This window comes from Triturus cristatus, chromosome 9 (genome assembly GCF_964204655.1).
Source record: "Triturus cristatus chromosome 9, aTriCri1.1, whole genome shotgun sequence".
In the NCBI taxonomy this organism is placed as follows: Eukaryota; Metazoa; Chordata; class Amphibia; order Caudata; family Salamandridae; genus Triturus; species Triturus cristatus.
The window spans coordinates 344,590,785-344,617,270 of NC_140592.1; the positions used below are offsets into that span (position 1 = coordinate 344,590,785).

Consider the following 26,486-nt stretch of genomic DNA (forward strand, 5'->3'; position numbering starts at 1 on the left):
CAAGCGTTACATTGAGCACTATGTGGCCAGCATGCATGGGCCCAGTCCCGGTCCCCAAGACCGAGATAGAGAGTCTGGGCATCTGGTTAGACCAGAACTTGACATTTAAGGTGCAAGCAAGGAAGATGGTGGCAACTTGTTATGGCTTGCTCAGATTGGCCTGTAAAGTGCTTCCTCTTCTTCCTTCCCAAGCCCAAAAAAGATTAGTTCAATCATTGATACTTTCAAGAATAGACTATGGAATTGCAGTCTACTTAGGGGCCCCAATTGTAAGAACTACGAAACTGCAAACGGTCCAAAATTGGGCTGCCAGACTACTGCTAGGAATGTCAATCGCCTCTTGGCTAAATCGGCCCTGCGCTCCCTTCATTGGCTTCCAGTGAAAGAAAGAATCAGCGTTAAGGCCCTCTGTGTTGTCCACAAGTCCCTGCAAGGGAATGGGCAACCAATAAATTCTACCATGATCCACCCCTACAAGGCTAATAGGAAACTGCGCTCGGATGAACTTCACTTGGTTGAAGTCTCAAGGATTAAGAAGGCCTGAAGCGGTGGCCGGCTCTTCTCTCATAATGTGGCCAAACCCTGGAACGCACTGCTGCTACATCTACCCAGGGAACCTAGCCATCCTGCCTTCCAAAAGCAATTGAAACACTGTTGTTTTCCTAAGTATCTCTGCCACTGGTCACTAGTCTAGCCCAGCGCTGGGAGGCCCCCGGGTAACCATAAGTGTCTTTCATTTCATTTAAGCTCCAGGTAGGTGGAGATGAAAGTACATTCACCTCCCTGGCTAAAGTGTGGATGTTTTTCTGTGAGATGAAAGGGCTACTAAATAAATAATGTTGTTTTGCCTTTCATTTTCTAATACTGTTTAGCTCTGTTGTACAGTACGCTCTGACTTCTAATTCAGCGACTGGGAATGATTCAGGGTTGTGACTCTCTAAAAGATACCAACACTTACGAATCCTAGTTAAAAGTAAGTAGCAAGCAGTTCTTGGATAATATTCAGGGTTGCTTCAACCACCATCCCTGGTAAAAGGTGAAACTACTTTATAGCTTTCTGCACACATTGTGAATCTATTACCGAATCATTTTTGCAAAAGAATGACCTTTACTGATAGTTTTTTAGCTTTCTATGTTATTATTCCATATATGGTCCAGCCAGACTCCTTGGGAGGGTTACCATTATCCGATTTTCAGGACCAGTTTAGGGAACTATTGGTTTTAAGGTCAACCTGCTATAAGAGGTGCGTGATAAAGCTACTTTATTGGGTCCTTTTATCTTTTTATTGTGATCTCTTCCATAGGTGGGTGAATAATACAGGTCCTACTAAGGTGCAGAATCATTATTACATAAGTGTAACATTTCTTCAGTTAAGTGCAGCTACATGCTGGTTGAAAATATTGCATATTATATCATGGTGACTGTGTACACTAGCCTTCGTTGAAGGTTAAGCACATGGAAAAGGCTAAACAGGGCGGTTCTTATGAGCACAGTCCATTTCCATTATTAGGCATGCAAATTAGTCATTCCCATTCCATTGGATATGCATTCTTTGCTCCCTTCCTGTAATCATGTTACATTTTCCTCAGTGCAGTTGAGCACCTCGTTCACCATTTCTGCAGGTGTCTCAACTAATATTTTTCTCTTCACAGGTGTGCATGCATCCTCACAAGGTGCTATCAGATGTGGTGAACTATACTCTCTGGCTGATGGAATGCTCCCACGCTTCAGGCTGCTGCCATGCCACCATGTTTTTTTCCATTTGTTTCTCCTTCCGAGCTGTTCTGGAACTCTTTGATAAGCAGGATGGGCTACGGCGTCTAGTCAATCTGGTAGGTGATGATATCGTATGCAGTGACAGTGAAATTATCTTGCCAAGATAGAAATAAATTCCAAATGCATGTTGTGCTCATTTAACAAACGTCTGTTTTTAGGCGGTATTTGTCAAAATTCTATTGAATTGTTACAAAAAACAAATGGTGCAAATGAAGTGAGTAATATTACATTGAAAATATACTAGTAAATGCATCTCAATTAAAAATGTCTTTTTAAAAATAATTCAGAATGTTATAGTGCAATATAGAAATTGCTGCAGAATTCTGATACTGATAAGTAACAGCCCTGCAAGGTTTTGTAGTCTGAAATAAATAAGCTGGTTCAAGTGGAAACATTTGAAATAAAGGGCGTGAGACCTCTTGTAAGAAGACCTCCCAAGTAAAAAATAAATGGACATAAAAGACAGGGTGTTAAGAGATGCTGAAGACCTGCCTCTAGTGGTTAATCTAGGTCAATTAAGTCTATTATGGACTTTCCGCCCGTCTTAGTTTATTGTCCAGCTCCCTTGCTTTGCTTTACTCTTTCTATGCCTTACTCTCTTTGATAGCCAAGGCTCTTTCTACGCTTAGAGTTGTAACTGTTGGGACTCGTCTACACTGTGACAAAGTAATCACATATTTTCAATGTCAGTGACCAATTTGAGTTACTATTTCCATAAAGTCTTTCTTTGTAACATTTAAACTTTATTACCTATATTCACTTATAGTAGTCACGACTTTGAAAGCCTTAGGTCCTCTTGGAAAAATGTAAAAGTTAGCCTGTCTCTAAAAGAGAATCTGCAGACAATCGTAGGCCAGAGAGAACTATGGCTACAATGTTTCGTTATCTGTCTGACCAGTTATATAGCGAGTATAATGGCAAGGGATTGCAGTAAAAGGCTGATTAAGTTCTCAAACACATAAACCAAAATATTGGCTTTTGCAAGTGAGATCCTAGTCTAAAAAGGGTTTCTGGTTTGAGAAAGGAGGGCTGATAAATTATTCATGCTGGAGATGTCTAGCAAACTGGAGTCAGTTGTCTCCCAGATATAGACACTGTGCATGGAGCGTGCACTTTGCCTTACATCCATTCAGCTACTGCTAGATTTTGTTCACACCCAGTTAGAGAGACCCCCAAAATCGAGCCATTGTTTTCCTTCTGCTTAGGTGGTAGCTCCTACATGAACATAGGACGACGTTTCTTCTGTAATGCTTGAGCCAGCAATGATAGCACCTTTCAGGCTTACTTTGTGCTACAGCACTATTTGGTCAATTTCCGCTAAATCTATGGCCAAACTTAGCCAGAAGGGACTGTACTATCTGTTCTATGTTTTTTGCAACCCAATATAGTTTTTATCTAAGACTGGCGAGTCCAGCCAAACAAGTAACTCGAAGTCTTGCATGGCTTTAGAAGTAAAGGTTAGAGGGAGTAGTGACAGAATTAACTGAATCCTGTTCTTTTCTCTGAGGTATTCTTGTCATGCCTCAGAGGAAGATTCCTTGCTTTACAATGGTACAGGCTAGAGCTACACTGTCACATCCCCAAGCTGTCTTCACATGTACTGTTCTTGGGGACAGCATCCGTGTTGTTTTAAGCATCCTGTTGTACACATAGTTAGTCCACGTAATCCCAAATATTAAATACTGCGTTTTTAGCTGTTTTACTTTGCTGACCCACGCTGTTAAGCTGTTATCTCCAGCTGCAGCAATTGTTTAGGTCTCGCCTAGCGACGCAGCGCATGCGTTGCTCGCCTTTGCGAGATCTATTGTCGTCGACATGGTTGCCGAAGGGGCACAGGACATGTGCACGCGTACAGAGGACAGGAGATGTGCACGAATACGGCTCGCGGCGTAATCACAACTCCTGCTCGCACCATACGCATGCACACCTCCTGTCGGGGCCCACTGCAGCAGCTCGTTGTGCACGCGTACAGCTAGCGGCGTTATCACAACTCCTGCTCGCACCATACGCCTGCACATGTCCTGTCTGAGTCCACTGCAGCAGCTCGAGGGACCACAGCACCAGCTTGACATAGGCTTGACGACACTGTCCTCCCTGTCTCTATCAGGCCCTTCTCCTTTCATTATATGTCGCCCCTTTCTTCAAGAATGGCTGCCGCTCCTTTCATTTCTCTGGCGTGGCTTGCCAAACTCTATTTTTTCAATATTATGTGCTTTTAGTAAGCAGCGCGGCACGAGCAGCGTGCTGCACTGCTTATGAAAAATGTGCAATATTGAAAGCATAGACTTTAGTTACACGCTGCAGTTGCAATGGCAGCGCTGCTCGCACCGCGTGTGCCATGGAAAATAATCTAAATATGGAGATCCAGCGACCGGGTCACCCAACGACCGTCGCCGGTGGTCAGTGAACCATACAGAACAGGGAAGAGTCCTCTGTCCTCCTGCTCAGCTGCCGCCTGCAGTGCAAGCGGGCGGCATAAGTAAATTTTGCTTGGACTTTTGGGAATTAAGAAAAGGGACGCAGAAGCTCCTCCGACCTCACTGCTCGCGCCGCAGCGGCGAGGCAGGTAGTTGTCGGGTGCAGGTGAACTGCAGTGCTGCTGGCCGCAGGCACCAACTCTCTTGCAGTCTTCTCAGGGGTGGACTGTTGCAGGGCAAGTCAGGCTGAGAGCTGTACTCACCACTGCCTATGCCGGCGGTGAAGAATGGAATCCAGTCTGGATGGGATTCCCGCCCCCACGACTCGGCCCAGATCGGCAGTCTCATTCGGAGTGACTGAGGCAGGCCAGTCACCATCAACAGATTGGGTACAGTTCTAAGCTCTGCTGCTCTCTGGAAGTATAATGGGCCACGGCGGCCCGGTGGTATCACATATATCATCACGCGGCAAGCGGGAGGGCCCGTTTCCAACCTATCGGGCTTGAGACCGCCAGCCGTGCTCAGCTGTAACCTCTGCCACCAAGAAGTCATCTGCATCATAAATCATAAGTAAGTGTATGAGAGTTAGAGCTGATATTGTTATTAAACTGATCTGTGACAAATATTGCTTGTGTTACACAGTTATCATTATGTCAGTGCCCAGCTGACTCATGTTATGGCGGGCCGCAGGCCAGACCTTGAGGTGGTCGGCCACTCAGCTATTGATTTTTATACTATAGCTCTCAGTGTCTTTTTGAAATTTTGATCAGCCGGCTGCGTGTTGTGGCCAGGCTGTGACCTAGGCTATTGTGTGCCATAGCTAGCCTCTCCTGAGGATTGCTCACCTAACGATAACAGTACAATCAGATTACAATGGCACTAGGTTAGTACCTTTCCATTTCTGGTGTTTTGTAGCAGTTTAAAGAGTTTTTTCGTTGGTCATATAGGTGTAATTTATGATATTTGTTTAACTCATCTTCCTTCATTGCTTGATTTTGCTCACGAGAAAGTGTCACTCATAGTTGCTGAAATGTCACTCATAATAACACTAAAATTATGAAAATGTCACACATAGCAATCTGAAACCTTGGCAGCTATGTTTAGCGAGCCGCACTTCTCTTTCCTCTGGCGCGGCTGACTGCCTTTTGCTTGAAATCAACTGTGGCGGCTGCTTCCCAGCTCCGACTCAGCCCCTTACAGACTGCAACTCCTTACTCCTCCCCTCTCAGCTCGGACTCCTGTCTGGGTCTTTCACTTCGCTCTCAATCTCTTCCCCCCCAAAGCCCAAGAGGGGGTCATTCTCCTGGGGCATGCGTCCAACTCTACAGCCGCCAAACAGAGCCATGCTGCCATTTGAAAGAAGTCTGGTGCCACAGGGGTCGTAGGTATGCATAGAGCTTCACTTCACGCTCTACAAGTAAGCACCAAATAACAAAATACCCCGCAACACTGATCAGCCACCAGTCCAGGCACAGTAGCGCTGCAATAGCACACCAGCAATTGACATACTGCACAACACTATTGAGCCGTGGCTCACTCAGATCCCTGCAATATAATCCTCCGCCTACATGCATGAAACACCACAAGCCACGATAACACAGTTAAAAACAAGCATTTGCAATGCAATAGGTCTCGCATTTGCAAGAGTTTAAGGTATTAGCATTAGCATTGTAAATTGAAATGCCTTTTATTTATGTTTTAAAAATCAACACATAAATAAAAGGCATAGTCATTTACAATGCCAATAGCTCAAACTCTCCTAAATGCGAGACCTATTGCATTGCAAATGCTTGTTTTTTTAATGGAGTTGATCGATTACTTGTCTTCCATAACCCAAGTAACATTTCTTGGTGGGTTATCCTCTAGGTCTATCCTTAAGAGGGGCTATGCATTGCCACCATCAAGGACACCACAGCATCCCTATCAGAATGTGTACTGGTAGATTCCAGACGTCACTGAAGAGTGTGAGGCAAACTATTATTCTCAATAACATCCAAGTTGCAGACCTGGATTATTTGTATAACCACGATTATTTATATTGATCTGATAGAGACACAGATTCCTTATTTTAAAATACTGACTGTTGTCATACTGGATCCTGACATTTTTCATGAGCAGTAGCCCTGCCCAACAGTAGGTGGCAGCATTCAGCTCTGCGTGGCATCGTCTGCGCTGGAAGTGAAGTGTGCGGTGTCTATATAGGTACAACCCTAGCATGCTCACATCCGTTCTTTACTTTCCACACCAGTCAGTGTAGATCTGGAGAAGACCTACCCCCAGTCTATTTTGACTGACCTTTTTTCAACATTTTGGTGAGTTTTTTTTGGAGCGACGGGTGCATCAGCTAGGCAGGCTGGTTTCAAACCCTGAGGCACCTGTCATTGACAGATGTCGGTGGCGGACCCTCATTTGGATTGACTCTGGTGCTTGGAGTGCGCCCATGATGCCAAAACCTGTGTTGGGTGCCCCGCCATGCAACTCAAGGCCTTGAGGGAGCAGTCTCTCAATCTCCTCGCCATGTGATGCTGCATCGGTCGTGGAGCCACTCCAAGCGCTCATCATTGAGGTCGTGGGAAAATTGGGTAAGTCCCACCGACACAAGAAGAGCAAAAATTCAAAGAGATCTTCAACTTCGCCACATCCGTGTAAGTCATCCGAGGAGACAAGGGAGCGGCGCCATTTGAGGCCAAGGTGTGTGGTGGAGCCTGGGCTGTCTCAGCACATTCTATAGTTTCCAGAAGCTAGAGTGAACCTCAGCTCAACTATGCAAATTGTATGAGGCCACGCACCTCATATTTGCGCGGGCCATCCCCTCTGTAGTGCCTTCGGGCCTGCAGGTTCAGGAGTGGCCCCTACTGGTCTTCCGCTGGCGGGTTTGCCCCCGGTTCATCAAGCCCCCTGGATTCGTTATTGGATCCGGAGCGGTGCCGGTCAAGGTACCTCAACTTTTCCCGGTACCTGCTAAAGTGCCGACTTCATCTCCATCATCATCCCCTACTCCGACATGGTGCCAGATTGTTGTTGCCTGACACCGGCTTCCATGCCAACGGGGCAAACACTCCCATGATGGAGCCAGTCCCTTATTCATTTGATAGGCCTGGATTTGAGGACAAATGGGAGGGTTGTGTAGCCTTATGGATGCCAGTTAATTAAGACGGAGGACAACGGGTACAATGATCTGGTGGATGCCAGTGGACTGGACATCTCCCTAGACACTGGCCTAGTCTCTCCCCCTAAGGTGGTTACGGAGAGGGTGCCTCTTTCTCAATCGTGATGCAAAGGGAGGCTCAGGTTCTGGACCTTACGCTGCCCTCCATGGCAGTCGAGACTAATGTCTTGATGGAGGTGCTTCATCCAGAAGTTGCCCCTACAGAACCATTACTCCCCTTAAATGCTGCCCTTCTGGATGTCCTACTCAGGACCTGGTCCAAGCTCTGTGTAGCGGCTTCTGTGCATAGGTAAATTGCCCACTGCCATCGCCCTGCCCCAGGGGACTCCAGTTTCCTCACCCAGCACTCCATCCCTAGACAGCTTGATGGTCCAGGCCTTCACCTCCAAAGTTCACCCTGGTGCATTCCCTCCACTGCACTGGACAGGGAATCCAAAAGCTGGATACCTTTGAGAAGAGTATGTTTTCTTCTGTCACGTCTATGATCAGAAGGAGATACCTTCCTGCACCCCAACAACTTACCATAACAAGATGAAGAATTAGCACATTTATAACCTATTTGGAGTGTGTGAGTCCAGCTCTATTCTCTTCTGTCAGCCTGCCATTGCGGTTGGTGAACACCTTGAGCCTCTTGGGCTGATAGACCCATACCATCTTGGACTCTGTTGCGCAAGTGCTGCCCATGGTCTTGGATGAGGCCCGAGCCATACTCTCACAAGCAATTGCTGATGGGAGTGATGGAGGCATATTCACCATATGATGTGAGCTGGATACAACCGGCTCGCTGAACAGAGCAATTTCATCATCTGTGGCCCATAGGCACAACACCTGGCTGAGAACCACTGGCTTTTCGGGCGATGCCCTGACTTTGCTTATGTACATTCCCTCTTATGGTTCTTGTCTGTTTAGTGAGGAGGCGCACTCTGAACTTGAGCACTTTAAGGACAGCAGAGCTATGACCAGGTCTTTGGGCCTTTCCATGGCCCCACGCCAACCCCAATCCACCATTCGCCCCTTTTGTGGCCACAGAAGGGGCTTCCAAACGCTCTTGACACACCCAGTCACCCTGACTAACAATCTGAACACAATCGTTTGGTGGCAGAGGACATGGTTCCCACAGACTACTTGGGTTGGGCAGTCAGAGACCGAGTCAATGTACTTAAACCCTCCTCCCCCCCCCCCCCCCCCCCCCACCACCACACACCTGGCAGGCTCAGCCTTCAAACCCTTTAGTATGTCCTCGAACATCATGGGCATCCATTGGGTGGCAGGATACGCCATCACCTGCACTACTGGAGGTCAATAACCGCATACCATTGGGTTTAGCAGCTTATATAAAGGGGCTACTCCCTCCCCTTTGTGACCACCCCCCACACACGCCTCCTACTTATGACCAGCTGACGAAGGACCACCTCTCCTTGCTTTATCAGAAGGTGTTGGCGATCTTACCGCTTAAGGGAGCTTTAGAGAAGGTGCCGGATTCAGAAGTTGATTGTGGTCGCTATTCCTGCTACTTTTTAGTGCCAAAGAAGGACAGAGGACGTTGTCCTGTTTTAGACCTTTGCCTTCTCAATCTGTTCCTGAAAAAGGAGAAATTCAAAATGCTCACGCTTAAACAAGTTCTGTATGCCCTAGATCCAGGAGACTGGGTAGAGTCGCTCAACTTGCAGGATGCTTATTTTCACCTCCTCGTCCTGCCTGCTCACAGGCACTACCTTCTGTCACTGTAGGCCAAGAGCACTTTCAGTTTGCTGTGCTCCCCTTCGGCCTTGCCAACTCCCCTTGTTTGTTTCCGAAGGTGATAGCAGTGGTTGCAGCTCATTTGCGAAGGTCAGGGATTCCAGTCTTCTCTTCCTCTACAATTCGTTGTTGAAGGCGGGCTCTCCCCAGGCAGTCCTCTCCCACCGCCAGATTACGGCAAACCTTCTGCAGTTGCTGAGGTTCTCTATCAAAATGCAGAAGTCACACCTGACTCCCTCTCAGATGCTCCCTTTCATCTGAGGTGTGTTAGACACAGTGCAATATCGAGCCTATACCCTCCCTCGAATAGCGAGACCAGGATATCCAGACTATAATATCGATGTTTCATCCTTCACTCTGTATTTCGGTGAGACTGACTCTGAGGCTGCTGGGCCTCATGGCCTCCTGCATCCTGGTATATGAGGACTCTGCAAAGGGACCTAGAGTTCCAGTGAGCACAGCATTAGGGGAATCGCTCCAACGTGGTCCATATCTTGGAGGGCACTGCGAAAGACCTGCAGTGGTAGCTAACAAAGTTCGCGGTTGGCTCAGTGGCAGACCCTCCCCCTTCTCTACCCAGAGCTGACTGTGGTGACAGAAGCCTCACTTCTGGATTAGGACGACCATCTTGGGAAGTTGATATCAGAGGAGACTGGTCTCCAGTGGAAGCTGGACTCCATATCAACCTGTTGAAGCTCCAAGTGATCCTATGGCGTTGAAGGCCTGCCTGCCTGCCTTCCTTCAGTCAGTGAAGGGCTGTTTCAGGTTTTCACAGCCAACACCACCAGCATGTGATACTGCCACAAACTGGGTTAGATGGGGTTGTGGACCCTTTGTCAAGAGGCTCTGCGCCTCTGGAGGTGGCTGGAATACCAGGGCATATCTCTGGTGGTTAAACACCTGGTGGGCTCTCCGACCACCAGTTCGGACAAACTCAGCCGTCGATGCCTAGCAGATCATGAGTGGCATCTCCATCTGGAGGTGGCTCATGGTCTCTTCCAAGAAAAAAGAGAGCCTTGGTTGGATCTAAGAACCTCCCTCCAGAACGCACAATGTCTGCAGTTTTGAGTGTTAGGTTCCAAGGTGGCTCTCGCTCAGATACACTTTTTGTCTAGAATGGCGCTTAGGTCTACTATACGCCTTTCTACCAATGCCACTCCTCCCAGGAGTTCTTAAGAAGATCAGGAACGACTGAGCACAAGCCATTCTTGTGACTCCGAATTTGGCACAGAGTCTGGTATCCTGAGCTGTTGTGAGCATGGGCCCGCCGATCAGGCTGCATCATCGGGAGGATCTTCTGTTGCAGCAACAGGGCAGGGCTCTGCACCGGAACCTGCTAATACTTGGTCTTCATGAATGGAGATTGAGCAGGGACAGTTAATAGGTTTCAACCTTCTGTGCAAAGTCTGCAATGCAATCTTGGCAGTCAGATGTCCCTACACCAAGATGGTCTACATCTGCCGTTGGAGTTAAGTTTGTGGCATGGTGTACAGATTAGCAAGTTGATCCCCCTATCTCCACCACTTTCCAGAGTTCTTCGGTTTATTTTCAGTCTGGCTGTCTCAGCATTTCTGCAGTTGCCAGACTGCCCGTCCCTGTTCAAGTCCCCTATTGTACATGGGTTTTTTAAATGTCTCCAACACGTTACCTCCTTCTCCCCTTATGCCTCAATGGGACAGGCTTATTCACCTCGCCTCCGTACCTTATCTACCCAAACAAGCTAGTCCTTAAAACAAGAGCCTCTTTCATACTGAAGGTGGTCAGCCCCTTTCCTGTACGCCAGTCCATCACCCTGCCTATCTTTTACCCCCGCCTCACTTATAGAAGAGGAGAGACTCCATTGGCTGGATCCAAGTAGAGCGGCAGCGTTCTACCTTAACCGCACAGAAGAGTTCCAGGTGGATGATCAACTCTTTGTGGGGTACGTCGGAGCCAAAAAAGGAAAGGTAGAAATGGACCATCTCACAATGGATAGTGCACTGCAACACAATCTGCTACACATTGACCAAAAAGCAACTTCCTCATGGTTTCTGAGCACATTCTACCCGAACAAAGGCTGCAACCACTATTAACTTGCAGAGTACCCATCCTGGATATCGGTCAGGCATCAATGTGGGCCTCTCTCCACACGTTTACAAAGCACTACTTCCTTGACAGTCGGGTCTGTCAAGATGGGCATTTTGCCAATTCGGTCCTACAGGAATTTCCAGTAAAATCCATGTTGCAGCCCCAACTCCTGGGTGGAATTGTTTGGGTATCTATTCTAAGGTGAGGAATCTGCGGCTAGAAGTCTCTAGCAGATAAACAAGTTACTTAACTTTGGTAATGCCTTATCTGGTAGAGACCGTCTAGATGCAGATTACTTACCGACCCACCCATCTTCCCCTCTCTGCGAATGGATTCAGAGTATAGGGATTTCCCCTTTCAAGGGCCCTAGTTTGACGCACTGGTGTTCAGTGTTCTTTGTGGCTCCACAATTCTGGCGTAGAAAGTCGTGAATAGAAACTGATGTTGTCTCACTGGTGTAGCACCTATATAGGCACCACGCACGTCACGTCTGGTGCGAACAATGCCATGCGGAGCCGATTGACGTCATCTACTGGTGCGCAGGGATACTGCTCACAAAAAAATATACGGACCCAGTCTGATGCCTGGGGAATATTCTAAGGTAAGGAATGTGTGGCTAGATAGTCTCTACCAGATAAGGCATTATTGAAGGTAAATAACCTGTTCTTTTATACACTTGTGTTTATTCTTCATTAGTATATGTTCTGTATTTGTAGCAGTGTTAATCAATATAATTCAAGGTGTCTATTTTTGATTGGTTGCCACTGCTGATGAAATTATTTGTTTAAATGTAAAAATTACCATTTTCTGAAGGACTTCTAACTCCCTTCCTAGGCACTGAGGCATGTTCTGCTGCTACCGTTTTCTGGAGCTGGCAGTTTATCTTCAGTTTCTATTTTAGTGATGGGGTATACCCACTAATGTATCTATCTACCTATATTCTATCATGGCTCACCTGCCAGGCATTATTTCACCATTTCAGGGATCAACTTTGTCTTAACCATTTCCCTTTTCTATATCTAGTGTATGGACTTCTTGTGAAATAATTTCTAAGAAGGCGTGCCATTTCTGATATGTAGACATTACTCTCAGATTTGACTGCTCTACAACCCGGAGAAACGGTAGTTGGTTATCTTTCCGTAACAATGCCTTAATCATACAAAGTGTGAGCTATATTTGATTTATGTTTTACTGTTTGTTCTCTTCCCTCAATTTCAGATCAGCACCCTGGAAATCCTTAATCTCGAAGACCAAGGAGCTCTGCTGAGTGATGATGAGATATTTGCAAGCCGACAGACTGGTAAACATACGTGTATGGCTCTTCGCCGCTACTTTGAGGCACACCTGGCCATCAAAGTAGAGCAGGTGAAGCAGTCTCTGCAGCGAACAGAAGGAGGCATTCTCATACATGCACAGCCACCGTATAAGGTAAATATGAGAGACATTCCATTCAAAGCCATTGTGCAAGATTGGACCAGTGAGACTGGCACATCCACTCAGTCACTTCATCATGTGGAGCGTAATTATGTCCATCGTATGGCAGCTTTATTATAAATGGAGAAGAGGAAAGAAATTAATTCTTGTCCTCTAATTGTTGCTGGGCAGGTTTAGTTGATATAACTTCATTGATTAGCTACAAATTCAGCATTAGACCGAGGCAAGGTGTTCTTAATATACTACCTCTTTACAGTGTGGTTGTGGAAATCCTTGGTGGACAACTGTTTTACAGAAAGAAGGGATGTTAAGTTGCAGTCACGTACATCATACCCACAGGACTCTTAAACACGTCAGCATTCTTGTTCACTCCAGTTTCGAGGCATGTGGGCTGCTGAATTCATATCTGTGCATAGATCGCCGCCTAGTGTTGGGTCCGGATGATTGCATATTGTTGTCCTGGAATAGTCTTCGAAGTATCACGAGATAGGTGGCTCCTCTCCTGGACTACAGTGCGCATGGGCATCCTCTCCATCCTCAGATTGTTTTTTTCCGCCATTGGGTTCGGATGTGCTTATCTTAGCTCAAGTTAGGAAAACTTTATTTAAGGCCAAAAGCCTTAAGATATCGTCGGTATTGTTTGCGTTCGGTATCGATAAATTATTATACTTGTTCTCGAACTTATTCACCCTTCTCGGACCGAGTTTCGGTCCGAACATCGATTGACGTTTGAAAATGGAATCGAGGACTCCCTTCAAGAGATGTCCTCTATGTCACGCAAAATATCCACACGTTGATGTCCATCCGGTGTGTAACAAATGTTTATCACCGGATCATGATGAGACCAGGTGTATGGCCTGCGCCCGGTTCCGGTCAAAAAAGACCCTTCGGAATAGACGAGCGGCTAGATTGGAGGCCAAAAAATCGGCACCTAACCCGGTTAACATATTCAGCACCGAGGATGAAGAAGTCGACAGCGACGAAGAGGTTGAATCCCAATATGACGACGATGATGAGGAGATCTTCGAGGACGAAGACGTCATCGACGAGGTAGGAGACGACGATGAGGCCCTTGGGGCCGAGGAAGATAGCTCAGGCGAGGAGCTAGGCCAATCCGTCGATGCGGAGGCTGAGGGAGATAGTCTTGATAAGGCTCAGGTCGAGGGATCGCCTGCGGGCCTTACCCAAGATCGGTCGGATCGTTCTACAGCCCCGCCTGAAGGCCCGGCTTCGAACATTTCAAAAGAGCCAGAATTATCGAAAAAGACTGGAGTCGATTCCGTGAAATCGAAACCAAAACCTGCACCGGTCAAATCGAAACCGAAAGTGCAACTGGTCCAGGTCGGATCGAAGGAATCGAAACCTTCCAATCCGTCGACACAAAAGAAGGTCATCGGAGCCGAACAAACAAAGAAGGACTTCGGTACCGAGAAACCAAAAAAGGACTTCGGCACCGAGAAGCAGAAGAAGGCCCTCGGTCCCGAGAAGACGCAGAGGCCTATAGCACCGAAGGTTGGGGCACCAACGACCAAGGTCAAGGTGGTCGATCCGACTACATCAACACCGAGGAGTGCTGAGACTGCCAAAATACCGGATCAACAAGGCGTCGATCCAAAACTTCGGATCGAAGCCCCGAAGACTGGAAAGAAACCGGAGACCGCGTCGAGGCCTGTCTCCAAAGAGCCTGTCGGATCAAAAGCACCGTCGGCATTCACGTTGCAACAGGTGTCGGAGTCCCTAAAGCGCATCAGGGAACGGGACACTCCCGAACCGAAAACGGGTCCCGAACCGAACAAGGCCGCCAAGGCTCACTCGGCGCCGGCACCGATCAAGTTTGGATTGCCACCACCGGGGGCACCTAAGATGTTCGAACTTAGGAAGAGTATCGAACAACCAAGAACAGTGTCCACAGAAAGAACTGATGTCGAAGACTCACAGGACCAGTTTATCGACGTCGACACTGGTAGACTGTTGTTCCGCAAGCGGAGAATTGTTCCAGAAAAGGCTTTGGACTCATACAAAATTCCACTAAAAAGGAAAATGGCGTCAGGTTTGACACCAGTGCTTGTAGAACCTTACCACACATATGATCAGGAACCACCATCCTTTTCTCCCACACACTCTGAGGCGGATGCAGGAGAGGGCTATACTGAGGACACCACTTATCCTGTGGATAATGACCCTGATGAACAATAGCAAGACCAGGATCAAGCATGGGGAGACCCTACTGACCCAGGAGACCCACAAAATGCTCCTGACACTCATCTTTATAATATAAAACCATCTCCCACTGAAGATACTGCTGCTTTTAACGCCCTCATTGAAAGAGCGGCTGCCAATCACGGAGTGGAACTTCATTCTGACTCTGTGGAGGAGGATTTCTTGGTGGACACGTTCTCCACATCAGAAAGAACGGTCAAGACTTTACCAATGTTAAAAGGGGTTATTAAACATGCTAAGGACATCTTTAAGGAGACAACCAGAGCACGGGTATTGAACCCGAGAATAGAGAAAAAATACAAACCAGCCCCAGGAGACCCAATGTACATTAAGGGTCAATTGCCGTTGGACTCCATGGTAGTTTCTAATGCTCGCAAGAGAGCTAACTCGCAAACTACCGGTGATGCTCCTCCTCCGGACAAGGAGTCCAAAGTGCTAGAAACATCGGGAAAAAGGATAGCAGCACAAGCAGCAAATATCTGGCGCATTTCCAACACTCAGGCACTCCTGGCCAGATACAACAGGTCACACTATGATACCTTAGAAACACTGCTAGAACACCTACCAGATGAATACAAAGATGGAGCGGAGCTCCTCATCAGAGAGGGACAACTCATTACAAATGCGTCCATCAAATGCGCACTAGATGCAGCTGACACTGCAGCAAGGGCAATCAACACTAGTGTGATGTTGAGGAGGCACGCATGGCTGAGAATATCATGTTTCAAACCTGAAATTCAAAATAATATCTTGAATCAACCAGTCAACCCAGACTTTTTATTTGGCCCCGAGGTTGACACTACACTAGAAAAGATTAAAAAGGACACTGAAACTGCGAAATCTATGAGGGCTCTACAGTCGCAGCAGTTTCGGAGTGGCTCCTTTCGTCGCCCCGGGAATAGAGGAGCAGCTAGAGGTCAGGGGTCCCAGCAGCAGTACAATAAAGGAGGTACCCAGAGTACCTATAATAAGAACAATAGGGGTGGATATCGTGGATCCAGCACCAAAGGCAGAGGACGAGGACACAACAACACCAGGTCCGCCACCAATAACAAACAGTGACGTCTTGTCACTGCCCCCCGACCACATAACACCGGTCGGGGGGAGACTCCAACAGTTCCTGCCAGTCTGGAGATCCATCACCACAGACAGGTGGGTCAGATAAATTGTCCAGTACGGTTATTGTCTGGAATTAACATCCAATCCAACCAACATACCACAAGACACCGTCCTATGTTCGCAGAGCACTTAGCATTATTGCAGCAGGAAGTACTAAGTATGCTGCAGAAAGGAGCCATAGAGCTCGTGCCCGTAGAACAACGGGGGTCAGGGGTGTACTCTCTGTACTTCTTGATCCCAAAAAAGGACGGGTCTCTCAGACCTATACTGGACCTGAGACCTCTCAACCAATACATTCTGTCAGAGCATTTTCATATGCTCACCCTCCAGCAGGTTCTACCGTTACTCAGTCAGGGAGACTTCCTAGCAACACTGGATTTGAAGGATGCGTATTTCCACATACCCATACACCCGTCACACAGAAAATATCTCAGGTTCACTCTTCAGGATCAGCATTATAAGTTCAAAGTACTCCCTTTCGGAGTAACAACGGCGCCCAGAGTCTTTACCAAGTGCCTAGCGACAGTGGCTGCACACTTAAGGAGACAGCACATTTCACGTCTTCCCTTACCTGGACGACTGGCTACTTCAGGCAAAGTCAGCCCAGCAGTGTGCCAGCCACATATCCCACACCATACACTTTCTTCACAGTCTGGGATTCTCACTAAATTATCCAAAGTCACATCTTCAACCCGCCCACGTACGGCAGTACCTGGGCGCAACCATAGACACTCTGGCAGCCAAAGCTCAGCCAAATTTAGTGAGGATCAACAGCATGCAACTGCTGATAAAAAAAGTTCAGACCTCAACACTCCCTTCCAGCGCGAGTGTTCATGCAGTTGATAGGCATGATGGCCTCCTGCATCTTCATAGTTCCGCACGCGAGACTACATATGCACCCGCTTCAGGAGTGCTTGGCACGTCAATGGAATCAGACTCAAGGACAGTTGAAAGACCTAGTGTTGGCGAGCGGTCGGGCATACAACTCTCTGCATTGGTGGAATCCATAAAACCTTTGCAAGGGCCGACCGTTCCAAGAGCCTGTTCCACAAATAATACTGACGGCGGACGCGTCTCTCCAGGGATGGGGAGCTCATGTACTCAATTACACAGTGCAGGGACTATGGACGACACAGCACAGCGAAGATGCACATCAACCTTCTGGAACTGATGGCAATCTTCCTGGCAATGAAGGCATTCAAAGTACACTTGTGCAACAAAGTCGTGTTGATCCGGACGGACAACATGACTGCCATGTACTACATACAGAAGCAGGGAGGAACACACTCTCCACAGTTGTCTCATCTGGCTCAGAGCATGTGGAGGTGGGCCATTCAGAACACCTCCCGGGCAAGGACAACCAAATGGCGGATCTGCTCAGCAGACACAGCCACCAAATGCACGAGTGGGAGCTACATCCATCAGTACTCCAATCGTACTTCCAGCAGTGGGGTCATCCAGAGATAGACCTATTCGCCACAAGGGAAAACGCAAAATGCCACAGCTTTGCCGCCAGGTTCCCGCACCCACAGTCGCAGGGCAATGCGATATGGATGAACTGGTCAGGCAGATTTGCGTACGCTTTTCCCCCAGCGCCATTAATACCGCTAGTGGCACGCAGACTAAGGCAACACTCAAAGACACTCATCCTGGTTGCTCCAATGTGGGCACGCCAGCCATGGTACACCACGTTACTAGAACTTTCCGTGGTGCCGCCTCAACGACTGCGGCTAACACCCAAACTTTTAACACAGAACCATGGCGAAATTCAGCACCCAGATCCGCAACAGCTGAACCTGGCGATCTGGCTCCTGAAGTCTTAGAGTTTGGCTACCTCAACCTGCCTCCAGAATGTATGAATATCACCAAGGAGGCCAGGAGACCCACGACCAGAGCTTGCTATGCGGCTAAATGGAAAAGATTTGTCATTTACTGTAAAAACAATGACATTAATCCGCTGGATGCATCCATTCAGAACATCATCTGTTACCTGTTACACTTATACCGATGCAATCTGGCATACAGCTCCATCCGTATACATCTAACCGCAATAGCAGCCTATCTTCAGAACAGGCAGCACCTCTCTTTATTCAGAGTGCCTGCCATCAAAGCCTTCTTTGAGGGACTCAAAAGAGTGATTCCTCCAACACACCCACCGGCACCGGTGTGGAACCTGAATGTGGTCCTCACCAGATTGATGGGTCCACCTTTTGAACCTCTACATTCATGTGAGATTCAATTCCTCACCTGGAAAGTAGCTTTCTTAGTGGCAATCACTTCGTTGAGAAGAGTTGGTGAACTCCAGGCACTAACCATTCAAGAGCCATTCATACAGGTTCACGCAAACAGAGTTGTACTACGTACCAACCCCAAATTCATGCCTAAAGTGATATCGCAGTTCCACATGAATCAGACTATTGAACTGCCTGTTTTCTTTCCAAATCCAGTAAATGTCGCAGAGAGAATGCTCCATACACTAGATGGGCCCTCATGTACTATATAGACAGAACAAAGGATTTTAGGAAAACAAAACAACTGTTCGTTGCCTTTTCTCCACAACACAAGGGCACCGCCATTTCCAAAGCAGGGATAGCCAGATGGATCGTCAAATGTATTCAAATTTGCTATGAAAAAGCTAAACGCACATTAACGATTCCCCCAAGAGCCCACTCAACACGAAAGTTAGGGGCGTCCATGGCTTTCCTAGGGAACATTCTTTTAGAGGAAATATGTAGAGCAGCCACATGGTCCACTATACATACATACATTTACTAAACACTACTGTGTAGATGTACATTCAAAACAGCAGGCAGCTGTAGGACAGGCTGTTCTCAAGACCCTTTTTCAGACTGCTGCAGCTGACACGGGCAGCCGCCGCTAATGGAGGGACTGCTATATAATCTATGCACAGATATGAATTCAGCAGCCCACATGCCTCGAACCGAATATGCTACTTACCAGTATGCATCTGTTCTTGGCATGTAGGGCTGCTGACATTCATATCGCCCACCCTCCTCCCCGGCGCCTGTAGCGGCTGCAGCACTCAGAATTACTGTATAGCATGGTCATCACTTACTGTATCTACTCCATCACTGCCACAATGGCGAAAAACAATCTGAGGATGGAGAGGATGCCCATGCGCACTGTAGTCCAGGGGAGGAGCCACCTATCTTGTGATACTTCGAAGACTCTTCCAGGACAACAATATGCAATCATCCGGACCCAACACTAGGCGGCGATCTATGCACAGATATGAATGTCAGCAGCCCTACATGCCAAGAACAGATGCATACTGGTAAGTAACATATTCGCTACTATATTATGTAAGCAAAAGAGGAAGACCTTTTACTCACATACATCAGTCCTTAAAGATCACCTTGGCATACTTCAAATAGATATTCTGATGGATACATCTGCCAGTGGATTCCTCACCTTGTGAATATCCCCTGCGCCAGCATTCCACGGAACTTTTCTTCCCCAGCATTCCACGTCGACGTGGGCGACGTCATAATACATCGGCTCCGCTCGCGACCATAAGAGGCCCACGTCGGCGTGATGACGTCAGTTCCCTTTTTTCCGCGCCGTCGACGCGCAACGGTTTTTTCCCAGTGCTCTCTAGCTACTTTGTAGTCTAGTGGTGTAACTTTGTTAAAATCGGTATGTCTTCGACAAGGAAGTCGGGCTTTAAGCCCTGCAGGGAATGCGGAGGCCTGATGTCCATGACGGATCCGCATCAGAACTGTTTATGGTGTCTTTCCTCTGATCATGACATGGAAGAGTGCGGGTGCTGTAGGAGCATGAATCCTAAAGCGCTGAAGGAGAGGAAGACCAAACTCTTCATGAAGAAGATCGGTGAGGAGAAGAGGGGGAGAAAAAAGGAGAAATCCAGGCGAGAGTCATCGACTTCGAGGTCGTCGAAGTCGAAGAAGCACCACAAGAAGAGGAAGCATTCTTCTCGACGTCGGTCCTCGAAGTCTAGGAGGTCGAGGTCGGCTTCGCCCCGTCGACGTCGGAGCAAGGCCTTGTCCCCTTCGCCTTCTCCTGATAAGTCTCCCTCGCCGAAGCGGGCTCCAGCTCGTTCCCCGACGCCGTCACCGGCACCGTCCAAGGCTTCGACTCCGGGTCGAGTGGAATCTGATGTTCATTTGGATGAGCAGGAGCAGGAGGAGGCTGTTCCGGTGCCTGATGACTCTGCGGCTCCGGTGGATGATTCTGAGGAGCCGACGCCGGTGACTCCACAAGGGGATAAAGGGACGGTCCCTTATCCCCAATTCCCGGCTCCAGGTACGGATCCTTCGGGATTTCTGAATGCCATGTATGGTATTTTTCAGAAGGCATCCTTCCCATCCGGAGCACCAGCTGGTCCCGTGGGTCCGATGGCGTTTACACTGGGAGTGCCGCAGCAATACGCTCAGGCTCCTTTTCTGCCCTTTATGCCGATGGCGCCTTCTTGGCAGTTTCCGGCGCCGGTTGGGGATCCGATTCGACCTCGGATGGACCGTCAATCTTCGGAGCCTTCTTCGACGCCGAGGCTGACTCCATCGGCGCCGCGTACGGCGCCGCCGACTCCACCTATGGCGCCTCCGACGCCGGTGCCTTTGGCTCCACCGACGCCGCGTACGACGTCGACGGTGCCGGCTCCCCGGATCCGATCAAGGCGGGAGGACCAAAGGGTATTGGAGGAAGGAAGATATCGGGCAGAGGTGGAAGAAGGTGAAGTCGCCTCTTCTTCGGATGAGTTTGAAGGAATAGAGGAAGCAAGTGGTTTGGATACCACCCCAGAGTGGGAGCATGCTTCTGCAAGGTCTTCTCCTCCACAGGAATTGGCACCCTACCATGTCGTGATCAAGAAGGCCGCGGAGTTGTTAGATCTGCAGCTGCCCTCTGTGGAGTACAAATCCAACCTGCTTACGGAGGTGTTGCACTCTCCGACGTCGGCTTCGGAGCCTTTGTTACCTTTCAATGAGGCTCTCTTGGAACCAGTGTTGGAGGTGTGGAAGAAGCCTCTATCAGCTCCGGCGGTTTGCAGACAGGGGGCAAGAAGGTACAGGGTTGCACCAGGAGACCCGGATTTCTTATCCACGCATCCTTCTCCGGAGAGCCTAGTGGTGCAGGCTTCATGTTCTAAACATGCTTCGGGTGCTTTCCCCCAATCTCCTGCTGATAGGGAGTCAAAGAAAGTTTTTTTTTTTTTTTTTTTTTTTTTTTTTTTTCAAATTTTTATTGAACAATAAATCAGTTACAAGCATGGGCCTACAACCACCAGGGCCGGCCGCTAGATTCAGAAAGGATCGTGCATTAGTTAAGGCAGTAGGCGACTCCTGGGGCCCAGCCCCGTAAATGGCTCCGGATAGCTCGAAGGAGGCAGGAGACATAAATTTAACATAAATAACAACTAAAAAACAAAAGGCGAGGCATAAGGGCAAAAAAAAAAAAAAAAAAACCGTGGGTCAGGCTACATCCGGGGGACTCTACTTCGGACCTTCAATCAGCTATCAAGAGGAAGGAGCAGTGAAAGATCGGGGGGGGATAACGTTAGAGGAACATCTATATTCGATTATTACAACAAGTTGCAAGGAACTATCAAGGGTCAGGGGGACAAGGCAGTATCGGTGTCCACAAGGGGGGGAGCACAGATACCCCCACGATATGCGTTCCATTGCCCCCAAATTCTACCCCATGCCCCGGGTTTACCACGGGCCACATACACAGTCTTCTCCCTGAACATACACCAGTCCATGTTCTCCTTCCATACTGACACGGTGGGAGGCCGCTGGGAGCCCCAAAGCTGCGCTATATCCCTCTTGGCAATCATGTTCCCCAGGGCCGCCCACCGAGTCTGAGCCGCGTTATAATCATTGGGCTCCCACACATTCAGGACACAGCGGCGCACCTCCGGCAGCAGCGCAACTCCGGTGACTTGTCCCATGACCCCATGAACCCGACGCCAGTATTCCGCCACCTCGCGACACTCCCAAAGGATATGGAGAAAGGTGGCACTGAGCCCACATCCCCGCTTACAGAGCCCATCTTCCGAGAATCCCATCGAGACCAATCGGGGACCCGTCACATACACCCGGTGGAGAATCTTTAACTGGACCAGGCGGAGACGGGCTGGAATGGCTACTTCCTTAGGGGACGACAGTGCGGACTGCCAGTCCTCGTCGTCTAATTCCACCCCATCCCCCGTCCACGCCTCCCGAAGGCGCACCAATAGGTCAGCCCGATTATTAATAAGTTTTTTATAGATTAAAGAGATAGTACTGTCGGGGACATGACCATCGAGTATGCGGTCCTCGAGGGTCGAAGAGGCAGGGATATTAGTCCCCTCCCCAAAGACGGAGAGCAGGGCGTGCCGAACCTGGGCATATCGGAAGAACTCCCTGTCCGTGAGTTCGTACTCGCTCTGGAGCGCCGCGAAGGTCTTAACCGCGCCCTTCCTCCATAGGTCTCCCACCCTACTAATACCAATCGTGTCCCAACGGTCAAACCCTTTAGTCGTCCAGAGGCTTCCCAGTCGGTCGGAGGCAAATAAAGGGGTAGCACATGTTAGTCGCTCACTCCAGCCCATGGCTACATTGGCCGCCTTCCAGATCCGCACCGCAATCTTAGTAGGGCCCGTCAGGGTCCGTCCAGCCGAGCGGGAGTAGAGCGCCCTGTTATAATTCCCGCCGGGAAGCAAGAATTTATCCATCTCATATGCCGGATTCAAGCCAGGCGCATACGTGGCATGGTTAATGGCCGATAACTGCGAGGCCCAATAATACCTGCGAATGTCGGGAAGCGCGATGCCCCCGTCGTACCAGGGGAGAGTAAGCTTGGCCAGGGCGATACGCGCCCGTCCGTCCCACACCAGTCTCCTCTGCAGGCTCTCCACCTCCCGAAAGTAGGCCACTGGAATGACATCGAAGGAGTTCTGAAGTGCATAGAGGAATCTGGGAAGGGACATCATTTTAAACAGTGCTGCCCGACCCAGCGGGGACAAGGGCAGCCCACACCACCGAGCCGTGTCTTCCCTCAAACGCCGCAGTGGAAGCCGGAGATTTTGCTCATAGCGAGCCACCGGGTCCAACGAGACGTATATCCCCAGGTATTTAAAGCCGGCCAGAGATACTTGGATCGGAAGCCGAGGCGGCAAGAGAGGGGGGCCACCGGAGATAGGATAGACACAGGATTTAGACCAGTTAATCGTGAGACCCGAATTTCTCCCGTAGGAAGTCAGAACGTCAAAGAGAACGTTAAGCGACTGCCGCGGCGAGGTAAGATACAGGAGAATATCGTCAGCATATAACGAGACCCGATCCTCGAAGCCCGGGGCCCACCGGATCCCCTTAATCGAAGGCTCCCAGCGGAGCCAAGCAGCGAGGGGCTCCAGGGCGAGAGCAAAGAGCAGAGGGGACAACGGGCACCCCTGCCTCGTACCCCGACCGAGCGCGAAGGGCCGAGAGACCCGCCCGTTAACCACCACCTGAGCCATGGGTCCCGTGTAGAGAAGCTTCACCCAGCCAAGAAATCCCTCCCCAAAGCCGAATTTGGTCAAGACAGCCCAGAGGAACGGCCACTCGATGGTGTCGAAGGCCATCGTGGCGTCTAAAGAAACCAGCACGGCCGGTTCGGAGAGGTACTCCGCCCTGGCGAGGGCGCCATGAAGACGCCGCAAGTTGAGGGCGGTGTTGCGATGCGGGATGAAGCCGCATTGATCAGGATGAATCAGATCGCAGATGACGCTCAACAAACGATTGGCAAGGACTTTAGCCAGGATTTTAGGCTCTGCGTTTAGCAGTGAGATAGGCCTGTAGGAGGCACAGCGGTCCCGCGGCTTACCTTCCTTGGGGATCACGACTATCGTGGCCAGTCGCTGGTCGACAGGAAGGGATCCCGCCTCAAGGGACTCCTGGAACATACGTCGGAGGAAGGGCGCTAGTTTATCCGGGCGCAACTTATATAATTCGATAGGTAGACCGTTGGGACCCATAGCCTTGCCCGAGCGAAGGGATCGAATCACAGTTGCTATCTCATCTACCGACAAGGGGGCGTCCAGCTGCTCACGGTTCTCGACGGACAGGCCGGGCAAAGCAATATCCCTCAGTAGAAGGCAAGAGTCTTCCTCATCCCTATCAGTCACCGGGGAGTACACGGCCCGGAGGTGGTCGGCGAAACATTCCACAATCTCACCAGGCTCAGTCACACACACTCCATCCGAGACACGCAGCTCCGGGACCACACGATTCACTCTCTCCTTCTTGTCCAGCCACGCAATCAACTTACCCGCCTTGTCCCCGGCATCATACAATCGACCCTGCTGCTCCCTATACATAGTTTTGGCAGCGTCAGTGACAAGAGACCTGTATTCAAACTGTTTCAGGCTGAGGGCATGGAGCCCGTCCGGAGTGACACCCTCCTCCAAGGCCGACTCCAGCCCAGAGATGTCAGTCTCCAGCTTCACCACTGCTTCACTCTTGAGCTTCTTAGCCACCACTATCTGGGAGAGGGCGTGTCCGCGGATTACGGTTTTAAAGGCTTCCCACAGGGACATTGCAGACAACACCGACCCCTCGTTTTCAAGGAAGTATTGGTCCATAGCCTTAACCAGGCTATCGCGAGTCGTAGGGTCTCGCAAGTACCACGGGTTAATGGGGGCGATCCGCCCTGCAGACCGCGACTCGGTGTCGAAGAGCAGCCACAGCGGGGAGTGATCGGAGATACCCCTCGCCAGGTGTCTGACCTCTCGAATTCGACCAGTCTGCGCCGCGGGCATAAGGAAATAGTCTAACCTAGAAAGACTCCCATGTGCCCCAGAGTGAAAGGTGTACTGACATTGGGTCGGATGCATTAATCGCCAACTATCCACCAGGCCGAAGGTCTCCAACAGACCACCTAGCCATGCCTGGGCAGCGGGGAGGGCCCTGGGTGGGTGACGATCCAGGTCACCCGAGACCACCGAATTAAAGTCCCCGCCCATAAGCAAAAGACTGTCCGGAAGTTCAAGCAGCATTCGACCCAAGTCCGCGAAGGTGGAGTTCTGGAGGCCCGGGGGGACGTAAACTGAGACCAGGGCAAGGGGATGCCCCTCCCACCTCCCAGTCAGACACACATAACGCCCTCTGTCATCTGAGACCACCCTGGTAATCTCCAACGGAAGTGAGGATCGCAGGAGAATGCCCACCCCCCTGGAGCCAGTTGTGAAACCAGAATGAGCCACGAGGCGGTATCCCCCCCCTATTCATTGCATGGCAGACATTACCAACCAGATGCGTCTCCTGGAGAAACACCACATCAGGAGTCAGACGACGCAAGTACTGCAGTACTACACCCCGTTTGATACGGTCCCCCAACCCATTGACGTTCCATGACATCAGCTTCAACCCGTCCCCCCCATCCCCTCCAATAAATCAAAGGTCCCCCAGTAAGCAGCACAGTTCCCGATGGTGGACAAAAATCAATACCTCGCCCTGCAAACAAAAAACACACAACAAAACAACCCCTCCTTCCCCCCCACCCCCCCCAACATCCAACTCCCCCCACCCTGCACCCCTGCGGGCCAAAAAACCCCCCCAACTTGCAGTGTGCCTGTCGCCCAACTAACCCCATTCTACGAAAAGACCCCGGAGGAGGAAAGGGACCCGACCCCGCCCGCCCCCCACACAGGTCCTAGCAAGACACAATGAACCAAAGAAGTACAACCCAGCTGAACAGTGCAAAGTGGCAAAATCAAGGACCAAAAGTCACTCCAAAGGGGACCCGTCCCCGTTGGCACCTGCAGAGGGCCCGGGACGGCCACCTCTGTCCGGCAGGGAGTCCAGCCAGTCACTCACGGCCACAGGAGAGTCAAAAAAGGCAGTCCGATCCTCATGTTCCACTCGGAGCTTTGCAGGGTAGAGCATAGAGTACTTTAGGCCCAGTTCACGAAGACGACGTTTCACCCCCTGGAATCCCATCCGCTGTTTCTGAACAAGTTGGGTAAAGTCCGGATAAAAGTTAATGGATGAGTTCTCATATCGAACCGGGCCATGGACACGCGAGGCCTGCAGAATCGCATCCCGGTCTCTGTAGTAAAACAGCTTGGCCACGATAGGCCTCGGGGGGGCCCCCGGCCGTGGTCGACCGCCCGGAACTCGATGGGCCCGCTCCACGGCAAAGAACTTACTCAAGCCAGCAGGGGTCAACTGTTGGAGGATGAGCTCCTCGACCAGGAGGTCAACCGGGCGGTCGTCGGAGGACTCCGGTACGCCTATGACACGGATGTTGTTGCGTCGGGCCCGTCCCTCGAAGTCCTCCAGCCGCCGGGCCATCTGATCGTTGACCACTTTGATGTCACCAAGTGCGGCCTGCAGGCCCGACACATCCGCCCCAAGGGTGGAGGTCCGCGCATCGAGAGCCTGAACCCTCTCATTTGTTTTGGAGAGATCCGCCCGTATTAAGGTGACATCAATTGCCACTGTGTCGATTTTACGGGCCAGGGCCTCGTATTGCGTGGCGATGGTTTCCCTGATGCCATCAATGGCGCCCATGATATCCTGTAGGGAAAGCTCCGAAGAGACGG

General features: G+C 49.9%; 1 protein-coding gene across 6 annotated transcripts in view; it reads left to right on the top strand.

Annotated features, from left to right (window-relative positions):
* The window catches only part of DCAF1 (DDB1 and CUL4 associated factor 1), an 814,171-nt gene that overhangs the window by 225,054 nt on the left and 562,631 nt on the right, over positions 1-26,486 (top strand). For all 6 annotated transcript variants that reach the window (XM_085625108.1, XM_085625107.1, XM_085625110.1 and 3 more), the window contains exons 10-11: positions 1,654-1,833; positions 12,389-12,598. In XM_085625108.1, coding sequence (XP_085481234.1) covers positions 1,654-1,833; positions 12,389-12,598 — 390 coding nt within the window. The remainder of the gene's footprint in view (positions 1-1,653; positions 1,834-12,388; positions 12,599-26,486) is intronic.